General features: G+C 27.1%; 1 protein-coding gene and 1 long non-coding RNA gene across 2 annotated transcripts; both read left to right on the top strand.

The window, feature by feature from the left end:
• Positions 1-5,746: 5,746 nt before the first annotated feature.
• Positions 5,747-10,956, top strand: LOC129966664 (uncharacterized). The gene is made up of 5 exons (XM_056081170.1): positions 5,747-5,904; positions 6,628-6,754; positions 7,642-7,784; positions 8,386-8,521; positions 10,407-10,956. Exons 1-5 carry the CDS (start codon positions 5,865-5,867, stop codon positions 10,654-10,656), a joined length of 696 nt encoding a protein of 231 aa, XP_055937145.1. The 5' UTR covers positions 5,747-5,864; the 3' UTR covers positions 10,657-10,956.
• Positions 10,957-15,625: 4,669 nt separating this feature from the next.
• LOC129965461 (uncharacterized) lies at positions 15,626-19,226 on the top strand. Its single transcript, XR_008784215.1, has 3 exons — positions 15,626-15,743; positions 16,769-16,904; positions 18,898-19,226. It is a non-coding gene; the product is annotated as an uncharacterized LOC129965461 (long non-coding RNA).
• Positions 19,227-22,124: the final 2,898 nt, after the last annotated feature.

The following is a 22,124-nucleotide window of genomic DNA, read 5'->3' as shown; positions in this document are numbered from 1 at the left end:
TATTGGAAAATATTTACAAAAATTCCTATATATTAAAACATTTAACAAAGTCTCTAATTTGCAATTTTATTACATAAAAAACAGTCTCACTTCTACAGGTAAAAGCACAATAATGACTTGTTCCAACTTTAAACATGATGTCAACTTCTATTAGCAGTTATTAACATTTGATTGGTTCCCAGCACAAGAACAGTGATTTGTCAGGAAAGTTAGAAATTACAATCCACTTCATCACTGTGTTTGTTATTCAGATTAAGTAAAAATAACTTTCTTTGTATTGCAAATATTTGAATTTTGCTTTTTGTATTGAAATCACCATTAAATTCTCTTTTAAATGATATATAAGAGTTTGCTTTTTGTGAAACGTTACATTTTCTATAAGCATACAAAGTTAGAAAACATAACGATTTTCAAAAGTGTCCACAATTTTGGCCACCACTGTATATATAACTGAACATGATTAATCAAGAACGTAATATTCTAAACAAATCATTTTTTTAAAAAAAATCCACACAAATTTGAATTGAACGAGCATATCTATTTGTATTTTCACTAAATATTCAATAAACTTCGTAAATGTAATTTGGAATTAGGTTTTGTTAAAATAACGTGAGATGTGTGTCTGATCTTGTACCAAAAGAGAGATAGGATTGACTATTATTCTGTTCCTTTATTCGAATATATGTAAACGTAACACCAAAATAAAACGATAGGCTATAAAAAGGAAAGCTGATAAGCGATCTTAACTTTGAAGCTCAAATTTTCAATGTCAAAACAAATAGATATAAATGCAACTCGAGATATGTCACATTCTGTAAATATATGGAAGACTTTAGGGAAGGTCGCTCATTTCAAAATAAGACTGAAATAAGATATCAATTATCTAGAAATTTCTAGAAAAATATGGGTTGTGTTAAACATTGTGAAATATCTTCTAAACACGCGACAAAGAAACGTGGGAACCAACGTCCATTTTTAGTTAGAAACAATCCATCACGAACGAAGCACGTGTTTTTCTGACTCATCAAACCTTGATTTAACCATTTGGATAGTAATGAGGAAGTAAAGAAAGACAAATGCAAATCAAGAGCTTTCTATTCATTGAAAAACAAAGCATGTTTGCTTTAACCGCGAAAGTTATGAATTTATAAGGGTCAAACTTTGTACTTCATTTATATTCAGTATTGCCTTGAAAAATAGCTTATTTCTTTGAGTGAAAAGGGCAACTAAATTAAATATCATCAAACAGTGCGAGGATTGACACATTGGGCAAAGATAGCATTCAAATATTTAAGCATTTAAAAACCAACTGATACTTATGAATTTAGAGCTTACAATTGAAAAATAAAGCTCTTTGAATGTATATTTCTGTATAACATCAAATCAACTGTAGTTTGTTAAAATGAATATTGTTATTCTAAAAATAATAATTTCAGAATTTTTCTGTAATATTTTGTAAATTAATAATGTCTGAAACTGTATGTGTTGGAATTATTAACATAATTTCCTTTAATATATTTGAAATATAATAATATTCTGTCATATGATTCTAAAAGTATTTTGCTAAAAGAAGTTTTATAATTAATAGATGAGAAATTAATTAGATTTTTTTAGAATAAAAAATACCTTAAAAATGAAAAAAAACATGCATGAACATCTTTCACAAGCATTATTTTATTTATTGTAACTTTGCTGCATGAAAAGTTAATAGAGAGGTAGCATTAATAATTAATTTACATAGGATTAATTAGTTATACAATGAAACTTTAACTTTTTCGGTTGCTTCCAGAAAAAAATAAATAAACCTGTAAAAAAAATTAGTTTCAATTCAACGCTAAGAAAAAGTTTTCATATTTGCTGCTAAAACATGTTTTGAAATTTTCCTTTGAATTTTAACATTCTTTTAAATGAATATGCATTAATATTATTAAAACATTTATTGAAAGTTTAAACTATAATTGCCACAAGTTTTTAGTATTTGAAATAATAGGTTCTGTCGTTTACATTTATTAATGATTTTTTTAGAAATATTTGTCTAATACAAAAAAATATTTTTTTTATGTAATGAGGGCAAGATTTACAATCATTTTAAAACCAATATTGTGTATAAGTTATATGAGATTCAATATAATTTAGTTTATAGTTATTAATAAAGTCATTATATTAGAAGAATGTAAAATTGTCAACATATATATTGTGTTTCAATTTAATTGAACTTTCTTGTATTTTATGAAAGTCCAAGACAAAAATTTCACATGTGAATATTTTGTGATTGCAATATCATCCTCTTTCTCAGAAACTTTGCTTCACAAAAATACATCAAAAGACATTTTTTTTTAAATTCTTGGTTTAATTTGCCCTTAATTCAAAGAATGTTTCCATTTTTTTTTAAAAATTCATTTATTAAAATTCTATGTGTTATGTTATGTTGCAAAAGTCCTCTTTGTCCTAACTGAGCGTATTGATTAAGAAAAGATGCAAATATGTATAAGAAAGTCACGAAGTATATATTTCCTTAATGTATTTATTACTTACTTTCCTTAACGTATTTATTTCATACTTTTAAGTGATTCCATTAATTAATTATCTTCGGTCTCCAATATTAGGGTTTTCGTAAATGTATTTATTAATTTGCAAAAATTATGCATGTTTAAAATCAATTATATTCTTCTTATGCAAGTTGTTATTATTAGATAAGCATATTTAGGTCAACTCTAATGGATCGAAAGCAGTTTGCAATGAATATTATAAGTTTCTCCCAGTAAACATGTTCCTAAGTAGCCTTTGTTTAGCATGGGATTGGAGGTTTAATCATAACAAATCATTTTATAACTTTGAGTTGGAAATAATGTAGATATTTAACTCTCACACATGACGTAACAGAAAAATAATATAATTGAAGTAATCTAGTTAGGGAAATATGTGTTTAACTCTTTATCTATTGTAAATGATTTCAAGATTTTATTTTTTCGTATATGAAGTATACAAAGTGAAAGTATTGGAATTTAAATCTTCATCTTGCAGATCTCTCTAAGCTCGAAAAGCATAATGGAGACATTATGTTAGAATATGAGTTATGTTATGTAGAATAGTTATGTTGAAATAGATGACTCAAAACCATTTTCCGATGGACGTATAAAATTTAATATACCGACTTTATATCATATTTTTAGAACTCTGTTGATTTTTCAACTCCATGCAAAGAAAGTCTATGTATTTGGGTGTTCAAACAGAAGTGAACTTGAAAACATGAAGAATTAAATAAGTAAAATTTGGTACACACAATTAAATAGTTAAAATTTGGTACATTTGGTACGCACAATTAAATAAGTAAAATTTGGTACAAATTTGGTAAAATTTGGTACATTTGGTACACACAATTAAATAAGTAAAATTTGGTAAATTTGGTATACACAATTAAATAAGTAAAATTTGGTAAATTTGGTACATAAGTAAATTTGGTATACACAATTAAATAAGTAAAATTTGGTAAATTTGGTATATAAGAAAATTTGGTACACACATGACATGCAGATTCCTATCAAATTTTGAACTAAATCAAAGGGTTGATCGTTTATTGGTTTGTACTTTCGCATGCCCTTAAACATATTGATCCATAAACGCAATAGTTTAAATTAATAAAATTCGTTATGCTGTCTTGTGATTATAACTGCTCCATGCCAAATGTTAATTATAATAGGTTAGAAAAACGAGTTCAAAATAGAAATTCACACGATAGATTCAGTAAGGGCGCCAAATTCGCACTAAACGTCCATATGTCGTGACTAATTTTTACCAAGGCTTTTGCGTCCTTTCCCAAGGCTAACAATTTTATGCAGGAATATGTTGGTAAGACCTTTATTGGAAAGTATGTGATAAAGTTTTGGGAAGATCGCACTCCCCGATTCTTTTTTGTATTAAAACGAAAATATTGAAGTTTAAAAGTTAACATGATACTCTTTATGAGCTGCTTTCTATTTCTAAATTAAGTTATGTGGTATGCGCACTGAAAAAAAAATCATTCATGTGAATCTATATGGTAGATCGCAGGACTTAGTATTACTAAATTTGAAATTTCACTATTTCCTAAAAATACATTTAATTTTTAATTTTCTTTCTCAATAAGTTCAAATTTTTTTTTCAATAACTATAATAACAAAAACTATTTTTATTATGCTTTGAAAATTCAAAAAATATGATCTTCAGCTATATTAAGTTCATGTAACTTTTTATTTGATTTCAATATTTTATATATATATATATATATATATAATTTATACCAATTATTTTTTTTCTTGTATGTCGGTGTGCGATAATGTTTAATATATGTTCTGTGTACACGTTATCGCTTCTAAACAGTTTAGAGAACATTCGAAATATAAAATATAGATAGCTAGATCTATCTAAATCATTTAAAGCGCTGATGCTTTAAACAAAAGGCTCTAATTTTCTTCAGTTTACTAAATAATGTGGAAAATACCAAATATTGTTTTCAAACTAAGTAACAAGTACATAATATTAAATAGAAAATAGTTGAGAGATGTGGAAAGGAAATAAAAGCTAATAAATATTCAAATAATATATTCCCTTTGATATTCAATTACAATTCCAAAAATCACTGGAATGAGTTTGAGATATATCAAAAATATTGTTAAAATCAAATTAAATGTAACACTATACAAAAAAAAAATTATTTTTAAAAAATCATAAAAAAATATCTTATATTAAGAATCTTATAAATTTACCCCAACTTTTATTTATTACGAAAATATCATTCAAAATTTGTTCTGTAAACGAGCGTTTTGAATATCTTCAGTAAAATTCCCTCTCACTTCTATTTTTAATAACTGAAATAATGTATAATTAATTATGCATCATAGAAAATAATATTTAATGACATTAAAGGTCGTAAAGTCAAGAGAAGATATAATAATAGTCGGTAATTCTAAAAATTTAGAAAACTAAACCCTAAAATCTTTGCTAATATAAAAATGTGTTTGGATAATGAACTGTAACTATTTTAGAAATCGTTAGTTCAAAGATAGTGGAACGTGTTATATAGGAAATATTATTTCTATTCTTTAAAATCTATCCCCTGTGTTTAATTAACGTTTTTAATTCGTGTGAGTGATTAAATTCAAGGTTGAATTGTAATTTTCTTCTGCTGCTTAGAGTTATAGAGTATCGTGATGGTACATTTCACTACCAAGTGATTATCAATTATTAACAAATATGCAATTGTACCAAAGAAAAATCACGAATATTCGTGACTGCATAGTTCTTAGCGTGTGAAAGGTGGTCAACAGGGTGCAATATCACGCACTGTTTTGGAAACGAAGAGTCTGTCACTTTCCAAGAGCAACCTACGAGTTGCTTCGAGAATTCAGAAGGTCAACCCCTTCTCCTGAGGACTGATGCACACCAAAGCGACTTTCTCAAGGCCCAGTGCCTAGAGGCAAGACATTTTTTTTTTCTTTATTTTGTCTTTGGGATCTGCAATCATTTGGCCTATCCATTTGCGCAAGGAATGGGCGTGTTTGGTATTTATCTCGCATAATTCATGTCCTAAAGGGTTTCGGAAGGAAAGAGGGGGAGGGGGCAAAGTATATTTTTCTTTTCGGTAAAAAGAAGAATCACAACAGTGTATGACGTACATCAACGGGCTTACTAATTGACGTCGTTGAAATGTTTATTTCGTTTATTTTTTGTTCTGGAAAATCTGGTAGTGCTATCATGAAATTTTCAAAAATAAAAAAAAGAAACACGTTAACCGCAACGGATATAAAAGATCTTGCTTCCCTTCGGAGCTTCACATTTTTGAATCTTCAGTTAAACCAGATCGAGTTTAGTTCCTTGGGCTGAAGATGAAGCTTTATTTCTTTGCAGTGCTTTTGTTGGGAATTGGTAAGGTTGATTTTTGTTGACTTTTAAATAAAAAAAATTTAACAGAAAATGGAAAATACTTTTTTTGATAGCCAACTATTTTTGAAATGATCCTTTCATTTTGCTTGATAAATATATTTAATATTTTCCAGCTTAATTTTCAGTTTTACCAGAGAAGGTGCTAATGAACTCGGGCAAAAATTATTTTTTAAGAATTATCTAGAATAAATCAGTAAAATGTGCATTGTTAATATTTAAGTTGTAATAAGGTATATGACACTGGAATTAATTATTAACAAGGAAATGCAACTCATTTTACCATCTGATAAATTTATTACTCACTTTCCTACGGTAAAAATTTACTTTTTTCATATTAATAATTTTCATTGAAAAATAATTATTTAACCTTTAAGTTGTCCCTTTTTTTTGTAAAAAAGTATAAAGCAATTTATTTCATAAATATATTAATTTTGAAAATTATTTTGAAAACTTTTGTCTCAAACCAAACAAAATAAGAAAGTAACAATTCACGACTGAATAATAATTTCGTATTTTAGAAATATATTTTATCGCCATAAACTAGACATTAAAAAATAAGTAGATTTGAATATATTATAAATGTTCTATATAAAAATCATATTTTATCTTAAATTAGGTAAATTTTATATTTCAAGGGAAATAAATCTTTTAAGTGCAATTTCATGAATAAACTTTATTATTGCTAATTTTTATTTCAATTTTCAGCTGCCCATCAAGTATATTCCCAAGCATGCCATTTACGGGAAATAGATTTATGCGTGGCAATTGGCATGTTCCATTACCAAAGCAACGGTATCCCACCAGATGAGGAGAAAGTGAACGAATGGTGCGAGTAAGTATTCCATATGCAATTCAGTTTTAAAATTTTGTGGCTATTCTTATTACAGAAAAAAAGCAAGTTTTATAATAATTATTAATTAATAATTCAAAGTTCTATAAATTTTTGATTGAAAAAATTCTAACTACGCTAATCAAAATATTTTTCTAGTAAATTATCGAAATTTACAAAAAATCTCTTGATTTTTTTTTAATGATAAAGGCATTCTAAGTAATGAAAGGGTAAAATGAAAATACGAAATTACTCAATGAAATCTATTTGTTAAAATCTGAAATTATGATTAGCTTCGTATCAAAAAGACAGCAAACTGGTCATTTGCAAACTTTTTTATGTATAAAGGATATTCAAACAATTTTTATACAAATAAGGAATCTCTTACGTCCATTGCTATGTTTTATTAGTTACGAAATAACATTTTGAAATTAAGTAGATAACATAAATGGAATTAATGGTTTTATTATAAGGAAACAAAGGGAGAGAATTGATAGTATATAATATAAACCACAGTAAAAACATTTTCAGCGATCGTGCAAAAAGAATTATTTTATTAATATAAATGTAATATTAATATAAAAAAAATATATTGTTCTACTCAATTATAAATCTTAACGTTTTTTTAAATAAATTTCAATATAAAAAAATGTTTGCTCAATTTGCATATATCTTATTTCATTAGAAATTAATATTTTATTGTTGCTTAGGTTATTTAGCTGTTTATTATGAAACTGAGATTTCTCACATAAATATAGGTCTTCTATATAAAGCTAATATTTCAAAGAAAGCAATATCCTTTTCATGTAAATTCAGAGAAAAATATCCATTTTTAATTTATTTATTTCCATTTATGACATGTATGCTAATGCGTATATATTTATGTTTAGAACCATGCAAGAAGTGTCTCAGTGTATGGGCAATTTCACCGATAAATGCTTGTCACCTCTGCAGAAGGAATTGATGGGTCTTTTGGCTGGATCGGGTGAAATCGGCAAACAGTTCTGCCAGCCTGGTTCCGAAATTAGAGCCAGTGAGTAAAAAATTATTTTCAACAAGAAATAACTGTCCTTTAATGAAAAACGAATAACTCATTTTTTTTTTGTCAAAACAGATTATTCAAATAACTGTAAAAACTTTAATTTATAAAAATGTTCATAGATAACATAATTTTATTTAATTTCTAAATTGGGAGCTATTTTTTTCTCTAACATTAATTCTAATAATATGCTCTTAGTTAAAAAAAAAATGTAAGTGAATGCTCATTAACGAAACTAATAATGTAAGTATATTCTCTAAAATTTCTAATCACTATTAAGTATTCAAATTTTATAACTATAATTAATTTTTTTAGAAATTATTAAAAATATGTTGATTGTAAATACAAAAATAAAATATATTTAATGAAAACGGAAATTTTAATGAGCTGAATACAGAACTTAAATTACTAACTTAAATATCAAAATATTTATAAAGATTAAGAATTTAAAACCAAATTTAGAAATTCACATTATTTTCAATAAAATATTATATATTAAAAACCATTTTATAGTATTTATTCAGTAAATACCATTGAAAAATTTCCTTTAATCGTTAGCAATGAATTTTCTTATAAATTTGTTTTTCCTTTTTAGATTACTTGACTCATGCCGAGTGCTTAGCTGATGGTGCAGAAGGCGATGATTTCAAAACCCAGTTGAGAGACATCCAAGTTGTTATCGAAAAGATGTTTGATGTTCCATTCAAGAAACGATTCCCTCTCATGTGCTGGTATGTCTTTTGTGTCATTTTTCTGAATATCGAAAATATTTTTTTTATTCCAAAGCTTCCTAAAAATCGTATTTGTCTGTTATACTCATTTTAAAACAGTTATTAAACAAAACCAATGAAGGTAATAAATGCCTTTCGTCACATATACATACAAAAGATGTTCCACTGGATTATATCCAAAATTAAAGTGAAAGATTTTTTTTTATGTCTAAAACTTATAGAATGTATCGATATACTTATTTTCATATGCTTAATCTTACTGAACATTTTCAAAATTCTAAATGTATGTTTTAATTTTTATGAATATAAATAGTTGATCCATTAAATTTTCAAATAATATGCTCATTTTTATTTTTGTTTGAAGAAAACAAAATATAAAAGAAAATCACTTCACTTGAATATTTTTCCCTAGTTTGATGGAAAAAGCTAATTTATATAGTAATATATTACATTGTTTCGAAGCCATTAATGTTTTTTTTAATCGACCGAAATTTTAAAATGTGTAAGTTTTTATTTTGTTTAGAATACAGTCGGAATTCTTTTCTGGAACTGTATGAATTAAACATAACATTTATCGATTAATAAAGGAATTTTAATGCTAAAATATATTAATTAACCAACTTTAAATAATTATTAAAATGAAAAAAAAAATATGCTTAGCCATAACACTTGAGCATCTTAGTTGCCATAATAAATTTCACACACACACACATATATATAAAGGCAATGAATATATTTTATGACTTTCAAACTAATATTATTTAGTTTAAGTAAAGTGCAGGCACTCGTCCCAGATGTCATTTTAAATTTACATAAGGACATGATTTAATATTATCTGGCTCATTAGGTTAATAAAAATGTATAATTAAAGTTAAAATACATTTTACTGACACTCAGAAAATGCATCAAATTACGTTTTATAACATAAACCATTTTTACAAATTGTAAAAACTGTCAAAATCATTACTTTAAAAAAATTTAATTACAAACTCACCCTCATTTTATTTCAATGAAGCGGATATCATAATTTTAATTATAAAGTTTTTAATAAGCATAAGTGCAATAAATATTTGAATGAGCAGTAGAAATAAATAAGTGTTTTTTCGTTAATCTGAAATGAAGAGATGAAAGTCATAGCATTCATATCATTTTGCTTTACATAGAACGCAAATGCAATAACATTCACAGCCGCAAGTGTTTCTGATTAAAATCTTTTATCTGTATGAGTAATAAATTTATTAATGATCCATATAGCATTAATATGTTCTTTAAGTATCCTAGAGATCACTTTTTAATTGTTCTTAAAAAGATTCAATAGGTCCGTTGTAATAAGTCAAGTATCCAAATTTTATGATTCTAAAATTTTATAATCATTTTTAAGTTTTAAATCTTTAAAAAAGTGTTAAGAAAGTAATTATTCCAACCTAAAAGAATAAAAACATTGGATGATAATTTACCACAAGAAATATAAAAGTATTGAGAGAAATCAATCTATAGATCTCTAATTGTGCAGCAACATTTTTAACACTTCAATTACTTTAATATTTAAAATGAATCAATAATGCATTTATAATTGCTTTGACACTGATCACATTCGCATAATATGTCGATACCCATAGCTTTATTTATATTTATAAATGTTTCTTCCCACTGTGACATAATATGTCGATACCCTAGCTTTATTTATATTTATGAATGTTTCTTCCCACTGTGACATAATATGTCGATACCCTAGCTTTATTTATATTTATGAATGTTTCTTCCCACTGTGACATAATATGTCGATACCCTAGCTTTATTTATATTTATGAATATTTCTTCCCACTGTGACATAATATGTCGATACCCTAGCTTTATTTATATTTATGAATGTTTCTTCCTATAGTGGATTCAGACGATTCCATGAGACAACTGAGAAAATGACGGCCAAGCGATGTGGTGAGGAATCAGTGGCGATGATCCGTAACATCATGAAGATGATCGTTACTGATCTCCCAGACATCATCTGCCAACGATTCGACCCTGTCAGTGACGAATGCAGGGAACTTCTTCCACCATCAGGCACCCCACCCAAAGGAGCCGAGAACCAGACCCAAATTGGAAAGTTGATGGACACTGTCTTGGGCAACCTCTAAATAATCTGTGATCCTTTTCTATCAGCGGTTTGTGACCAAAGAGATGTAATCCACTTCGCACATAATCAGATGAATCACTTAGCACTCGCACATTGTAAAGGAAAAAATAATCAATGAAGATGTTGAAATGAGCTTAAATTTTTTGCCTCCTCATAAACTTTAGATCTTCTCATATGTATGTTGCACAACCGCTGGTGTTCATATGCATTTCATTTCTCTCCATGTAAATATGTAGCATGTACCATTTAGATAACGTCGTGATGCATATTGATTTGTTGACAATAAACTTTTTTTTACATATTTTTGGCTATTTTTTGTTGTGTTATTTCATTTCTTAATCAATATTCATTTTTGAACTTAAATGGAGGTATAGTAGTATGGATTTGAGACCTAATTTCAATTCTAAACTTCTGAAACGAAGAGGGAAATCCAGGTCAGTCTTTTCATCTGACTACAGAATCCGACAGCAAATGGTTATTATATTAATTTAAAACGGAAATTCACTATTATCAAACCAAATAAAAATTAAATCTTGTAGCATTTAAAGTATTAATTACTGACATAAACATAACTGATATAAACTGATAATAGTCCTTAATTACTGACATAAATATAATAATTGTGTTTTTTTTGCAAATGTTTATTCATTACTCGATATAGATTAAAGGATTTTATAAAATATAATTTAAAAATCAATTTATTTTCTGGAAATTCTCAAAAATATATAAGTTGTTCCTTATATTTTTTATTTCTTTTCTAAATAAATTTAATCCGCACACGAAAGAAACACAAGTCATATAATTTGGTAATGACGCATATTTTTTTCTTATACATTTTCATTTATGAGAAATAAAAAAAGACAAAATAAAAATCATTAATTACGACACTGTTTGAAGTTTATAAAAATGAAATAAATTTGACGAAATGGCATTCTTTTATTTTATCAAGAATAATATTTTACTGATTTTAAAAAAATACATTAATAATTACGTTAATGATTAATGTCTCAAAAATGCTTATAATAAAATTTTATTCACATTAATTCTGTGAAAATGAAACATAAATATGTCTTATAGATTATGAGTTTAATGATTACGGAAATGGAATACATGCACATATATATTTCTAACACATATGACGGCAACTGTTAAAAATGAAATCTTAGTGTCTTAACATTTTGATTAATTATGTATCCGGTTACTTTGTTTTTTTTTTTCTTTTAAAAAAAATTAAACAATCTATGATGAATTTCACCAGTCTGGAAATCGACTCTTTAATATATTTATTTCATCTATTTTTGTATTGATTCGTTGTGTTATTATGACTTTAAATTTTATCATGAAATATTCAAAACTAGCAACAAAAAGATATTTGCGATTGATATTGATATTTGCGAATATAAAAGATCTTGCTACTCTTCAGATATCCTCGAATTTTGAAACTTCATGTGTTCAAATCGAGTTTTATTTATTGTATTGGAGATGAAACTGTATTTTTCTGTAGTACTTCTATTAACATTCGGTAGTAAAATTAATGTTGATTTCTTAAATAAAATTTTCTTAAATTAAAAAAATGCCAAAAAATTATTTGGATAATTCAAACATTTTGAAGAGATTTAATTCATTAATAGAATTCTTTTCATTGCAAAACTTTGTTATTTCAAAAATATTTATGAAATCAAAATAAACCATTTCCAAAAACTATTTCGATTAAATAATAAATTATTTTTAGGGCTTGTTTTCAAGTCTTTTTTCTTCTGTCCCGTTTTCTTTCAAAGAATTAATCCCTTAATTGACTAGAACGTTTTATTATTAATAAAACAATATAACGGGAGAGAAATGACTTTATAATGTTTAAGATTAAACAATACATACCCATATAAAGGAAGAATGAAATAAGGAAAAGTAAATATTAAAATATAAAATGGTATGCAAGATTTCAGAAAAAATCCTCAGTTAATGTTTTAATGACTCACAGACATAATTAATGTTATCCTTTTTCTATAGTGATATGCCTTCATTCGTTTAAAATATTCTTAATTTCTATCAAGGAGTTTTTTGTTTTGAACAATATTCTCTCATCAGGTCAACAGGTTACCAAAGCTAAATTTGGTGAAATGAAAGCTTTGGGAACCTATTGACCTGATGATAGAATATTTTCAAAATAGAAAATCCCTGATAGGAATTGTGCAGAGTATTGCCTAATGGTTTGTGTCATCTTTGTCTTTGTAGAAAAAACTTCATATAAACATAAACAGAAAGTGTGAAATACATTACAAAGAGCCTATGTTCTATGATGATTTTTGTTATTAGATTTGATCATTAGTTTTTGTTAATGTTGCTGTAAGAGTGCAAAGAGGAATGTTCCATGTGCCACTTTCTATCCTTCCTGCCGAATTTCTAGGGAGCTCTTTTCGTGATCATTATTAAGGAATGATTAAAAATTATCGATATTGATGTTAACGGAACTATCGTGAATAGGCTGAAATATCCAAGCGATCTTTAACACAGGAGATACTACTTGAAAATATAAGAATCTTCAGATGTCCAAGATTTATGAAGAATACTTGATATGGGTTGAAGAATCAAAAGAGCTTGCATTAATAAGTTGTTATGAATAGTGCATTTTCTCGAAGATTTTTATGATAGCCAATGCATGGTTTCTCAAAGTATGTCAAAAGTTCGTTCCTTAATTTATGAGTGAACCATTAAGAGCGAAAATAGAATGAAAGGGTTTTTTTTTTTTTTTTTTTTTTTTTTTGCGCGTAAGCTAGAGAATTTTCCAAATCTATTCGATGTACATCATAGTGCTAATCCAATGGTGGATTTCGGACATTGGATTGGGGTAAAGGGCTTAACACAATTTTGCGTCTGAAGGCTAACATCCATTATTGTGTTGTTATTTACGTTATTTTATTTCAGCTATTGCTAGCAAAACTATAATTTAAACACTTTCAACGCTACCAACGAGATATCTATCAAACTATCTATATCTATCAAGCTATCTATATCTATCAAGCTAAACATATCTATCAAGCTATCTATATCTATCAAGCTCTACATATCTATCAAGCTATCTATATCTATCAAGCTATACATATCAATCAAGATATCTATATCTATCAAGCTATACATATCTATCAAGCTATCTAAACTGGCATAAAATATAAATTTTAGCCCACAGAAACGTGTAATTGGAAGTATCTGAAAGACGAGATATCTCGTCGGTAGTATTGAAAATGTTAATAATAAAAACGTATAACAAATTTCATTTATTTAAATCGTTGCGTTTTTGAGTTACAGCGTTTACATGCATGTGCAAGCACAAACAAACAGATGGCTAACCCCCTTTAACAGATTTGGTTCAAAACCTAATAAAGGTCTACATTTTAGATACTTAATCTAACTTATATACATGTTGCTCTTTTCGTTTGTTGTGATTCTGTTCACTAGTACACAGACAATAAACCAGACTTCCTTTACATTGATTTCTTTTAAGATTTGATAAAAATCTACAAATATGGTGTGAAAAAAAAACCCATAATTTTTTTTTATTGGTTTAACCCAAAGTGCATTTGGAATTACTGTATTTACAGATAAATTGAATATATAATTCCAAAAATGTGTTTTTTGGACTCTGGAATGTCTGAAATATGGAAATGAGTTGAATTCTCGAGGTCAAATTTTTTGGCAATAACAATTTTTTGTCCTTGTGTACTCCATATATATATATATATATATATATATATATATATATATATATATATATATATATATATATATATATATATATATATATATATATATATATATATATATATATATATATATATATATATATATAAATAAAAATAAAATGCTGTTTTATTAAAAATAATATTTATGTAATATAAATATGGATAGAATAGATATGAGCATAATTTTTCAAAATATATTGCTTAACTCCTTAGGAATAAAATATTTTTATTCTATTCGCCCAAGCGTTATGAATACAGAAACTGTAAATATTTTACTACAGATACGATAAATAAATGTAAAAGAAATGAAAGACATGAAGTAATATTTATTATTGCATATCTTAAAATTGGAATCAATGCAGTGAAATCTGATAGAAGAATATAAGAATAAAAATCAACGAAACAAGAAATGAAATATGAAGAGTACAAAATAAAATGGGATGTATAACTGGGAAATGGGATAAACAAAGAAGCTATGATGAGAAATTAAAAATCTTTATAATTCACAAATCCTTTTAATATACAAAGTGAAATATAACAATTTGCTCTAATTGTTTTCTTAAAAACGAAGCATTACTTTATCTGTCAATATTTAAGTGACGCAAATAAATAGTTTTTGCCATTTTAAGTCTTTTACTCTACGTTATTTCTTACTTTTATTTTATATATAAAAATAGACATTAAAATGCAAAATGTGATGAACTGAATAAAGCATGTAGACGGTCCTATGAAAAACACAGTTCATTTCAAGCGTGTGTAAGCTTCCGGCATCTTAATTGTAATGATTTTAAGCTTAAAAATGAATTTTATTGATATTAACATTAAATTAACATCCACACAATTTTATTGATATTAACAGAATTTACGATAATTTAACTGTGCTTCAGATCAGTGTTTAGGAACTATCATAAAGAATATAAAATAGCTATAAAAATTTCTAAAGTTAAAGCTGTATTGCTTAAGAAACATTAAAAAAAATGCAGGCACAACTTGAATTTTACTTTTATTGTATTTTGAGCAACCTTTCTTTTACTACAGATTCTACAAAAAGGAAATTATTTAAAAAAGAACATATTGAACTTTTTAAACTTAAAGGATGCTCGAGGAAGTGATAATTTAACGCTTTCCATATTCCAAAGCGCTATTATAAAATTTTCTTGGAACTTCATGTCTAAATATTTTTTTATTATTAATTTCTTGATAATTTTTCAGCTGCCCAGCAAATAACATTTATAGCTCCTTCCCAAACATGCCACCTACGAGAATTAGATCTATGTGTGACGATGGGTATATTCCATTTTGAAAGAAATGGTCTCCCTGCCGATGAGGAGCACCTGAACGAATGGTGCGGGTAAGTGCGCTTTTTTTATATCTCGATTTTACATACTTAAAATCCAAATCCAGCCTTAAAAAACTCTGCATCGGTATTGACGAGAAAAATGTTCCATTGTATATTTATATTTGAATAAAAATTAGCAAGATGACCTACAATTAAATTAATGGATGCTTTGGCAGTCACTAGAATTTTGTAAGTAATTTGTTTGAAATTGGTATTTTCTACTATAATGACAAAGTGATAACAAAACAATCAATAACAATATTTGACTGATGAAAACTGTATTATAACTGTAGAATTTTGGTTGAATCAAGTATTTTTTATATCTATACTTTATAATAATAATAAAAAAAATCATAGCAAAACCGATTTGTTGAAATTTCAGCAAATAAAAGAATTGTGTAAGATTTCACAAGAACAAGGTATTTTCTACTTCTATACTATAAAATGAATGTAATTTCTGTAATTTTACTACAAATAAATGTCGAACTAGCATATAGAAAATTTTTTAATCTTTTTTGATATTTTAAGGAGCTACTACAAATTTTAAAGTATATAATACTATGTGAATACTACATCTGCTACAAATTGAATTCTATATCTTGTCTTAAATATATATATATATATATATATATATATATATATATATATATATATATATATATTGAAAGATTTTATATATATATAATATATAATATATATTTATATATTTATATATATATAATATAAATATATATATATAATACAGATGATAAACATAAATATTTGATTATAGGCCTAGATTACATTACTAATACATATTAATGATATATATATATAACACATAATTACGATAAATATAGATAAAAAATTAAAAATGATCAAAAATGACAATTTCAAAAAATTTACAGTTACAACTTTAACTTTTTAACAGTTAATAAGTTTTTATTAATCTGCTTGCTTCAAAACATTTCCCTAAATAGCATTACTCAATAATTTCAGTTGGTAAAATTTTGTCAACTATTTTATAAATTTTCTTAAAATTCTATTTTTCTCTTTAGATTACTTAATTCATGCTGAGTGCTTAGCAGAGGGTGCAAGTAGCCGGGATTTCAAAGACCAGTTGAGAGACTTGCAAGTAGTTTTTGAAAAAGTGTTCGATGTTTCGTTCAAGAAACGATTCCCTCTCATGTGTTGGTAAGTTTTTACACTTTTCCTTTTGAATTTCAAAATGTTATTTCAAAGAATATTTTTCTAAATTATATTTGTTTGTTTATTTCACTTGTTTTTGCTTGTATTAAAGCCTCTGTTTTTAAAACAGCAAAGGAAAATAGCTTTTAGTCAAATGATAAATACATTTTACTGAATAATATCCAGAATTAAAGGAGAGAAAATATATGAATTTAAGATCTGGTTTAATATATTTCATATTTTGTAGGAATGAATTAAATATCTCTAAAATTTTAAATGTTAACTTGTAGCTTTTAGCTCTTTAATGCATTTATGTTTAACGATAAGTCATGTTACTGAATATTCAGGAAACATGTTTTAAACACACAAACAATATGAAGTTCAGGTGCATTGATTCTTGTAACTAGTTTGAATCTAGTTCGATTATTCGATTGTCTGATTGAAATAAATGTTTAAGAAACTTTTTTAACTTTTCAACCTTTTCCTATTTTGAAATATTTGATAGAACTTCTTTCATTCTGAATGTTGAATTTGGCCTCTTATCCCGTTAGCATTATGGTGTATAAAATATATGTAAATACATTTTTATCCAAGTGTATTGAAAAGTTACAATTTTAGTCCAATAATATCCACATTTGAAAACGCTTATTGCTTGGACAAAGTACAAAAACAATAGTGACAAAATTCTACGAAAATTCTCATCTCTAATAAGAAGCTGTGGTGAAAGCTTATAAGCCAGTTAACAGCTACGCTACCAGAGCAATTGCTTTTGTATTGTGGTCATGTTACTGGGCTACGAACCACAATGCCCCAGGTTCTATCCTCGCGCATCACATATCGCTACATTGGTGACCTCGGACGATGAATCTTCAACCTTGGTATAGCTGTTGTGGCGCCATCTACCCGTAACCAAAGTCATCAGACTCACTTGACGCAGCATCAGCAACCACACACGCTCGCCATAACGTTTGGCGCTACTAAACTGGGTACAGGCCCATTAGACAACACCTCAATACATCACCACTCAACAGCCATATCGTTCGTCTCACCTCCGACTCACTGAAGGGAAGAGTCTGTGGTGAAAACTTATAAGCCAGTTAACAGCTACGTTACCCGAACTATTGCTATTGTATTGTGGTCATATTACTGGGCTACGAACCGCAAGGTCCCAGCTTCTATCCTCGCGCGTCACATATCGCTACAAATCCATAAAGAATGCTTTTTATATGTACAGATTTTCTTTAGTGTTGAAACCATACTACTGATAATTGTTAATAGTATGTTATCATTCGTGATACATCTTTGAAATTGTGTATACAGAGTATGAGATATTATTCAGCATATTAAATTAATTGAAAATCATAAACACACTTTAACTACATTCACAATAGTTTGGAGAATAAAGATTGATCGTATTGTACAAAACAAAATGATTGTGAAATAATATCAAGCCTCTTAAGCAGTTTGTCTGTTAATTTAATAGCATATTTTTGTTAATTTGACATGAATAAAGTATAAAGTTTTTTTTAAAAATATTATTCTAAAGACTCTTAAGAAAATAACTTGTCCGTCTTAAAATGACCAATTAATTCAATAATTATCTTTATTTTTTAAATTTTCTTAAAACATCATCAAAAAGTTCATGATTCCAGATTAAAATATTCAAAAATGTACCGAAATTGGAAAAATACGTAATCTGCTCTTACTCTGATACCATCTTAAATTATTCCTAATAGAGAAATAATTTCATTATAAAATCATGCAAGTCTAATAAAATTCTGAAAAATTTTGCCGAAGATATTTTTCAGAATGATGATTGGAAATCACTTTATAGAGCCAGAAGTGTATATGAATTTTTTCTGACACTCTCATTATATAACGTAAAAATCCTATCTAATCCTTCGTTTCCAAATATAATTCCAATTGATAGTGAATAATTTTATAATATATATATCTGCTCTTAGTATTTATTTATATTTACAAACACTTTTCCTCGTAGTGGAGTTAGGCGATTCCATGAGGCCAATGAGAAAATGAACGCCAAGAGATGTGGAAAAGCTTCTGTAGCGATGATTCACAACATCATGAAGCTGATGATCGTCAACGACCTGCCAGATACTTTATGCCAACGATTTGATCCCGAAAGTGCTGAGTGTAATGAAATTCTCTCACCATCTGGCACCCCACCCAGAGGATCCAAAAGCAAAACTCAATTTGGAAAGTTGATAGCCACTATCATAGATAACCTGTGATCCTTATCTCCCAGTGATTTGTGACTAACTATTGTGAATAACTGCTGATATAAATATTTGTATGCGTTTTATTGCCATCGGCCATATTTGTTTTAATATGAAATTTACTTAAATCATTCTGATTGCTTATTGTTAGTTTAAAATTCGTTTGTTTCTAACAATTATTTTCGGCTGGATTTGAAGAATTAATCTAAACATGCGAGGCTTTGCAAAGATGGATGAACTTCATAAAAATGCAAAGAAATTAAAGCATTCTTTGTTGGATAATAATTTGAAAAATATAACGACCATCATTTCCTTGTTTCCCTCCTGGGGATATACGGTTCAAAGAAATTTATTTTATAATTTATTATTTTCACATCTATTATTATTGGTAAGAAGCGAGATGAACAAAGAAAAAAATCATACACTAAAAAATCGGTACTGCTTTCTTACATAAAATTCCTGATGTAATTGTACTATGCTTTTCACAGCTAAAATATTGAGTGTTATAGAATAGTTTATTGTGCAAATTTTTTGCTCTTTGCATTTTAATAAGATTGTATTGATTCATAAAATTGAAATCTTCATAATAAGATTTGAGATCATTAAAAATTAAATAAATCTGAAAATAAATTTCTTAGAATCCATTCTGAAGAAGTTTATTTAAATCCATTCTGTGAAGATAAATGAAAATGTCTTGTGTTATGGATATTCAATTAAATATTCTTCAATGGCTTAGCTATAAGGAGAAAATGCTGTTGGTTCAATGGTTTTGAGTCCTATTCCATCCCAGAAACATCTCACCATGAACGTGGTGCACGTTCAATCCATCGATTCAAATATACTACCGTTAGAGTGAAGGGCAAACCTGAGGAGAACTGCAATCATCTCATATTTTGAAATTAGAAATTACTGTTTGGTTGATGGTTTTGAACCTGGTTTCATATACATATACTACCAAGTGTAAGAACATGATGTATGTTAAATTTGTCGAATCAAACATCTTATCGCGAATATGATGCACAAATCTGGTAAGATACAAGCCGTTCACATGCTATATTGATGGTTTCGAGGCTGTAATCCACCAGATACACCCTTTGTGCAAGAAGTGCTATACGTTTTGTCTATTGAATTAAACATCTTATCTCTGGTGTAAATTGCAGAAACGAAAAAACGGAAAAGCACATTACATATAAAGTAGATGATTTCAATATAGAATCCCATAACAGATACATCATGCGCATGTTCAATTTATCAGATCAAATGTACTGCTGGTGTGTTGTGTAATTGACGGAGAATGAAGCCTTTGAGATGCCGTCCTTTCCATCTGACCATTGCTCTAAAATGCAAGTTTGGATCTAAAATAATCGTAGGTTGAGCCTGAAACAAAGTATTAATTTGAGTGAACCAAGCTAAACAAATTTATATAAAGCTAAACAAATTTAAAATATGCGCATAAGTGCATAAATTTGGCTTAACGAAATTTTTAAGCAGTGCACATCATAAATATACGATGATAAGCAGATGAAAATCTTACTGAAATTATTTTTTTATTTACTGTTTTATGGTTTGATCTGGGTTTATAATCAGTATTGAGTAACCACTACAATTTTAATTATGAGAAGAAAACGAAATCACTGTTTATGGTCCATTAATTTCACAAATAGTTCTAATATTAAAGCAAATAATGAGATAAGGTAAATCAATAACTTCATATTACTATGAACTCTGGGAAAATATCTTAATCTAATATTATTTTCTTATCACAACTTTTGAAGTTGCTATATGATTAGGGGAGATGTCATGTTTCCTCAACTTTTTTAATTAAAAATTCATATATGTGATTTCCAATAGAATGTAATCCTACCTGACATACCGTTTTATTGTATTTTAAATAAGATATTGAACTGATATGTAAATGGTACAATTGAACTTGAAAATTCGTTCAATGAAATTTCGAATTATTAAAACATATTATTAATGTCTAGACTATACATTTTCTAACGTTTTCCTAAATTCAGAGTAATTTACATTTATGAATTATTCAATGGCGGGAAAATATTTAATATTCCATCGTGTCTGAAGGAAAATGAAAATTTTCCTTTAAAAAAATTGATTTACAAAATTGGTAGTTTTCTTGTAAAATAATTATATCTGATAATCGAAGGAAACTTTTCAGCTTTTTTTTTATGTGTTAAAGGAAGTCTTTATTAAAAATTATTTTGCTAAAGTATGATGAGTTATATAACATGTTATTCCACTCAAAAATTGATTAGGTAGAAAGATTTGTAGTTATATAGAAATAAATAAGTTCGTTCCCCCCCCCATTTTCAGATTTTATACTTCAATGAACAAAATCATATTTTAATATTCTTAACTTTCATCTTGATGTAAAATACTTTTTTTTTCAATTTAATTGATGGGAATTATTAAAGAGGTCAAATCGCAATTTTGAGTGTAAACTACAAAAAAATATTTTTATTTACTAATCCTTAAATGTAAAAATGATGATAACTGTTAACTATTAGAATAGTGAAATTAACTTTCTTTAATCAAAGCAATTTTTTTTTCACTTTCAAGTAGTTTAAAATCCTAATTGGGGATTTTATTAATAAGTTTTTACACTGATTTTTTTTTACTATCTAATTAAAAGAAAATTTCTATGAATGGCATGTGAACCAATAATAATTAGAGAGTAAACTGACACTGTCCAATGCCTGATCGATGTCAGCAAACTTTAAATGTCTTGGAAGACAAAATTCAACAGCCAATATATGGCACTTTCGTTCAGTTTGATATGCTTTTCTTTTGCTACTCAATATCGATAACTGAGTTTGCCTCGCATTTGCATAATCGAATACTTTTCTTTAAGTTATCGTTTGCCTTTTTTGGTGTCCTTTTTGATTAAAAATTCAAATGTTTCTTTTTTTTATCTCTTTTATATTCATTTTGAAACATTCCCTAATTTTCGAGAGAAGTAAATTGGATGGAC

Source organism: Argiope bruennichi, chromosome 4, assembly GCF_947563725.1.
Source record: "Argiope bruennichi chromosome 4, qqArgBrue1.1, whole genome shotgun sequence".
NCBI classification, from domain to species: domain Eukaryota; kingdom Metazoa; phylum Arthropoda; class Arachnida; order Araneae; family Araneidae; genus Argiope; species Argiope bruennichi.
The sequence above is the reverse complement of the archived record's forward strand: the minus strand, read 5'-3'. Positions and strand labels throughout refer to the sequence as shown.

What these genes read in the sequence shown, in the direction of transcription:
- LOC129966664 (XM_056081170.1), top strand. Translation starts at nt 5,865, where the DNA reads ATGAAGCTTTATTTCTTTGCAGTGCTTTTGTTGGGAATTG. An exon ending in AGTGCTTTTGTTGGGAATTG is followed by an intron (nt 5,905 to 6,627) that starts GTAAGGTTGATT and finishes TTCAATTTTCAG; the next exon opens with CTGCCCATCAAGTATATTCC. An exon ending in TGGTTCCGAAATTAGAGCCA is followed by an intron (nt 7,785 to 8,385) that starts GTGAGTAAAAAA and finishes TTTCCTTTTTAG; the next exon opens with ATTACTTGACTCATGCCGAG.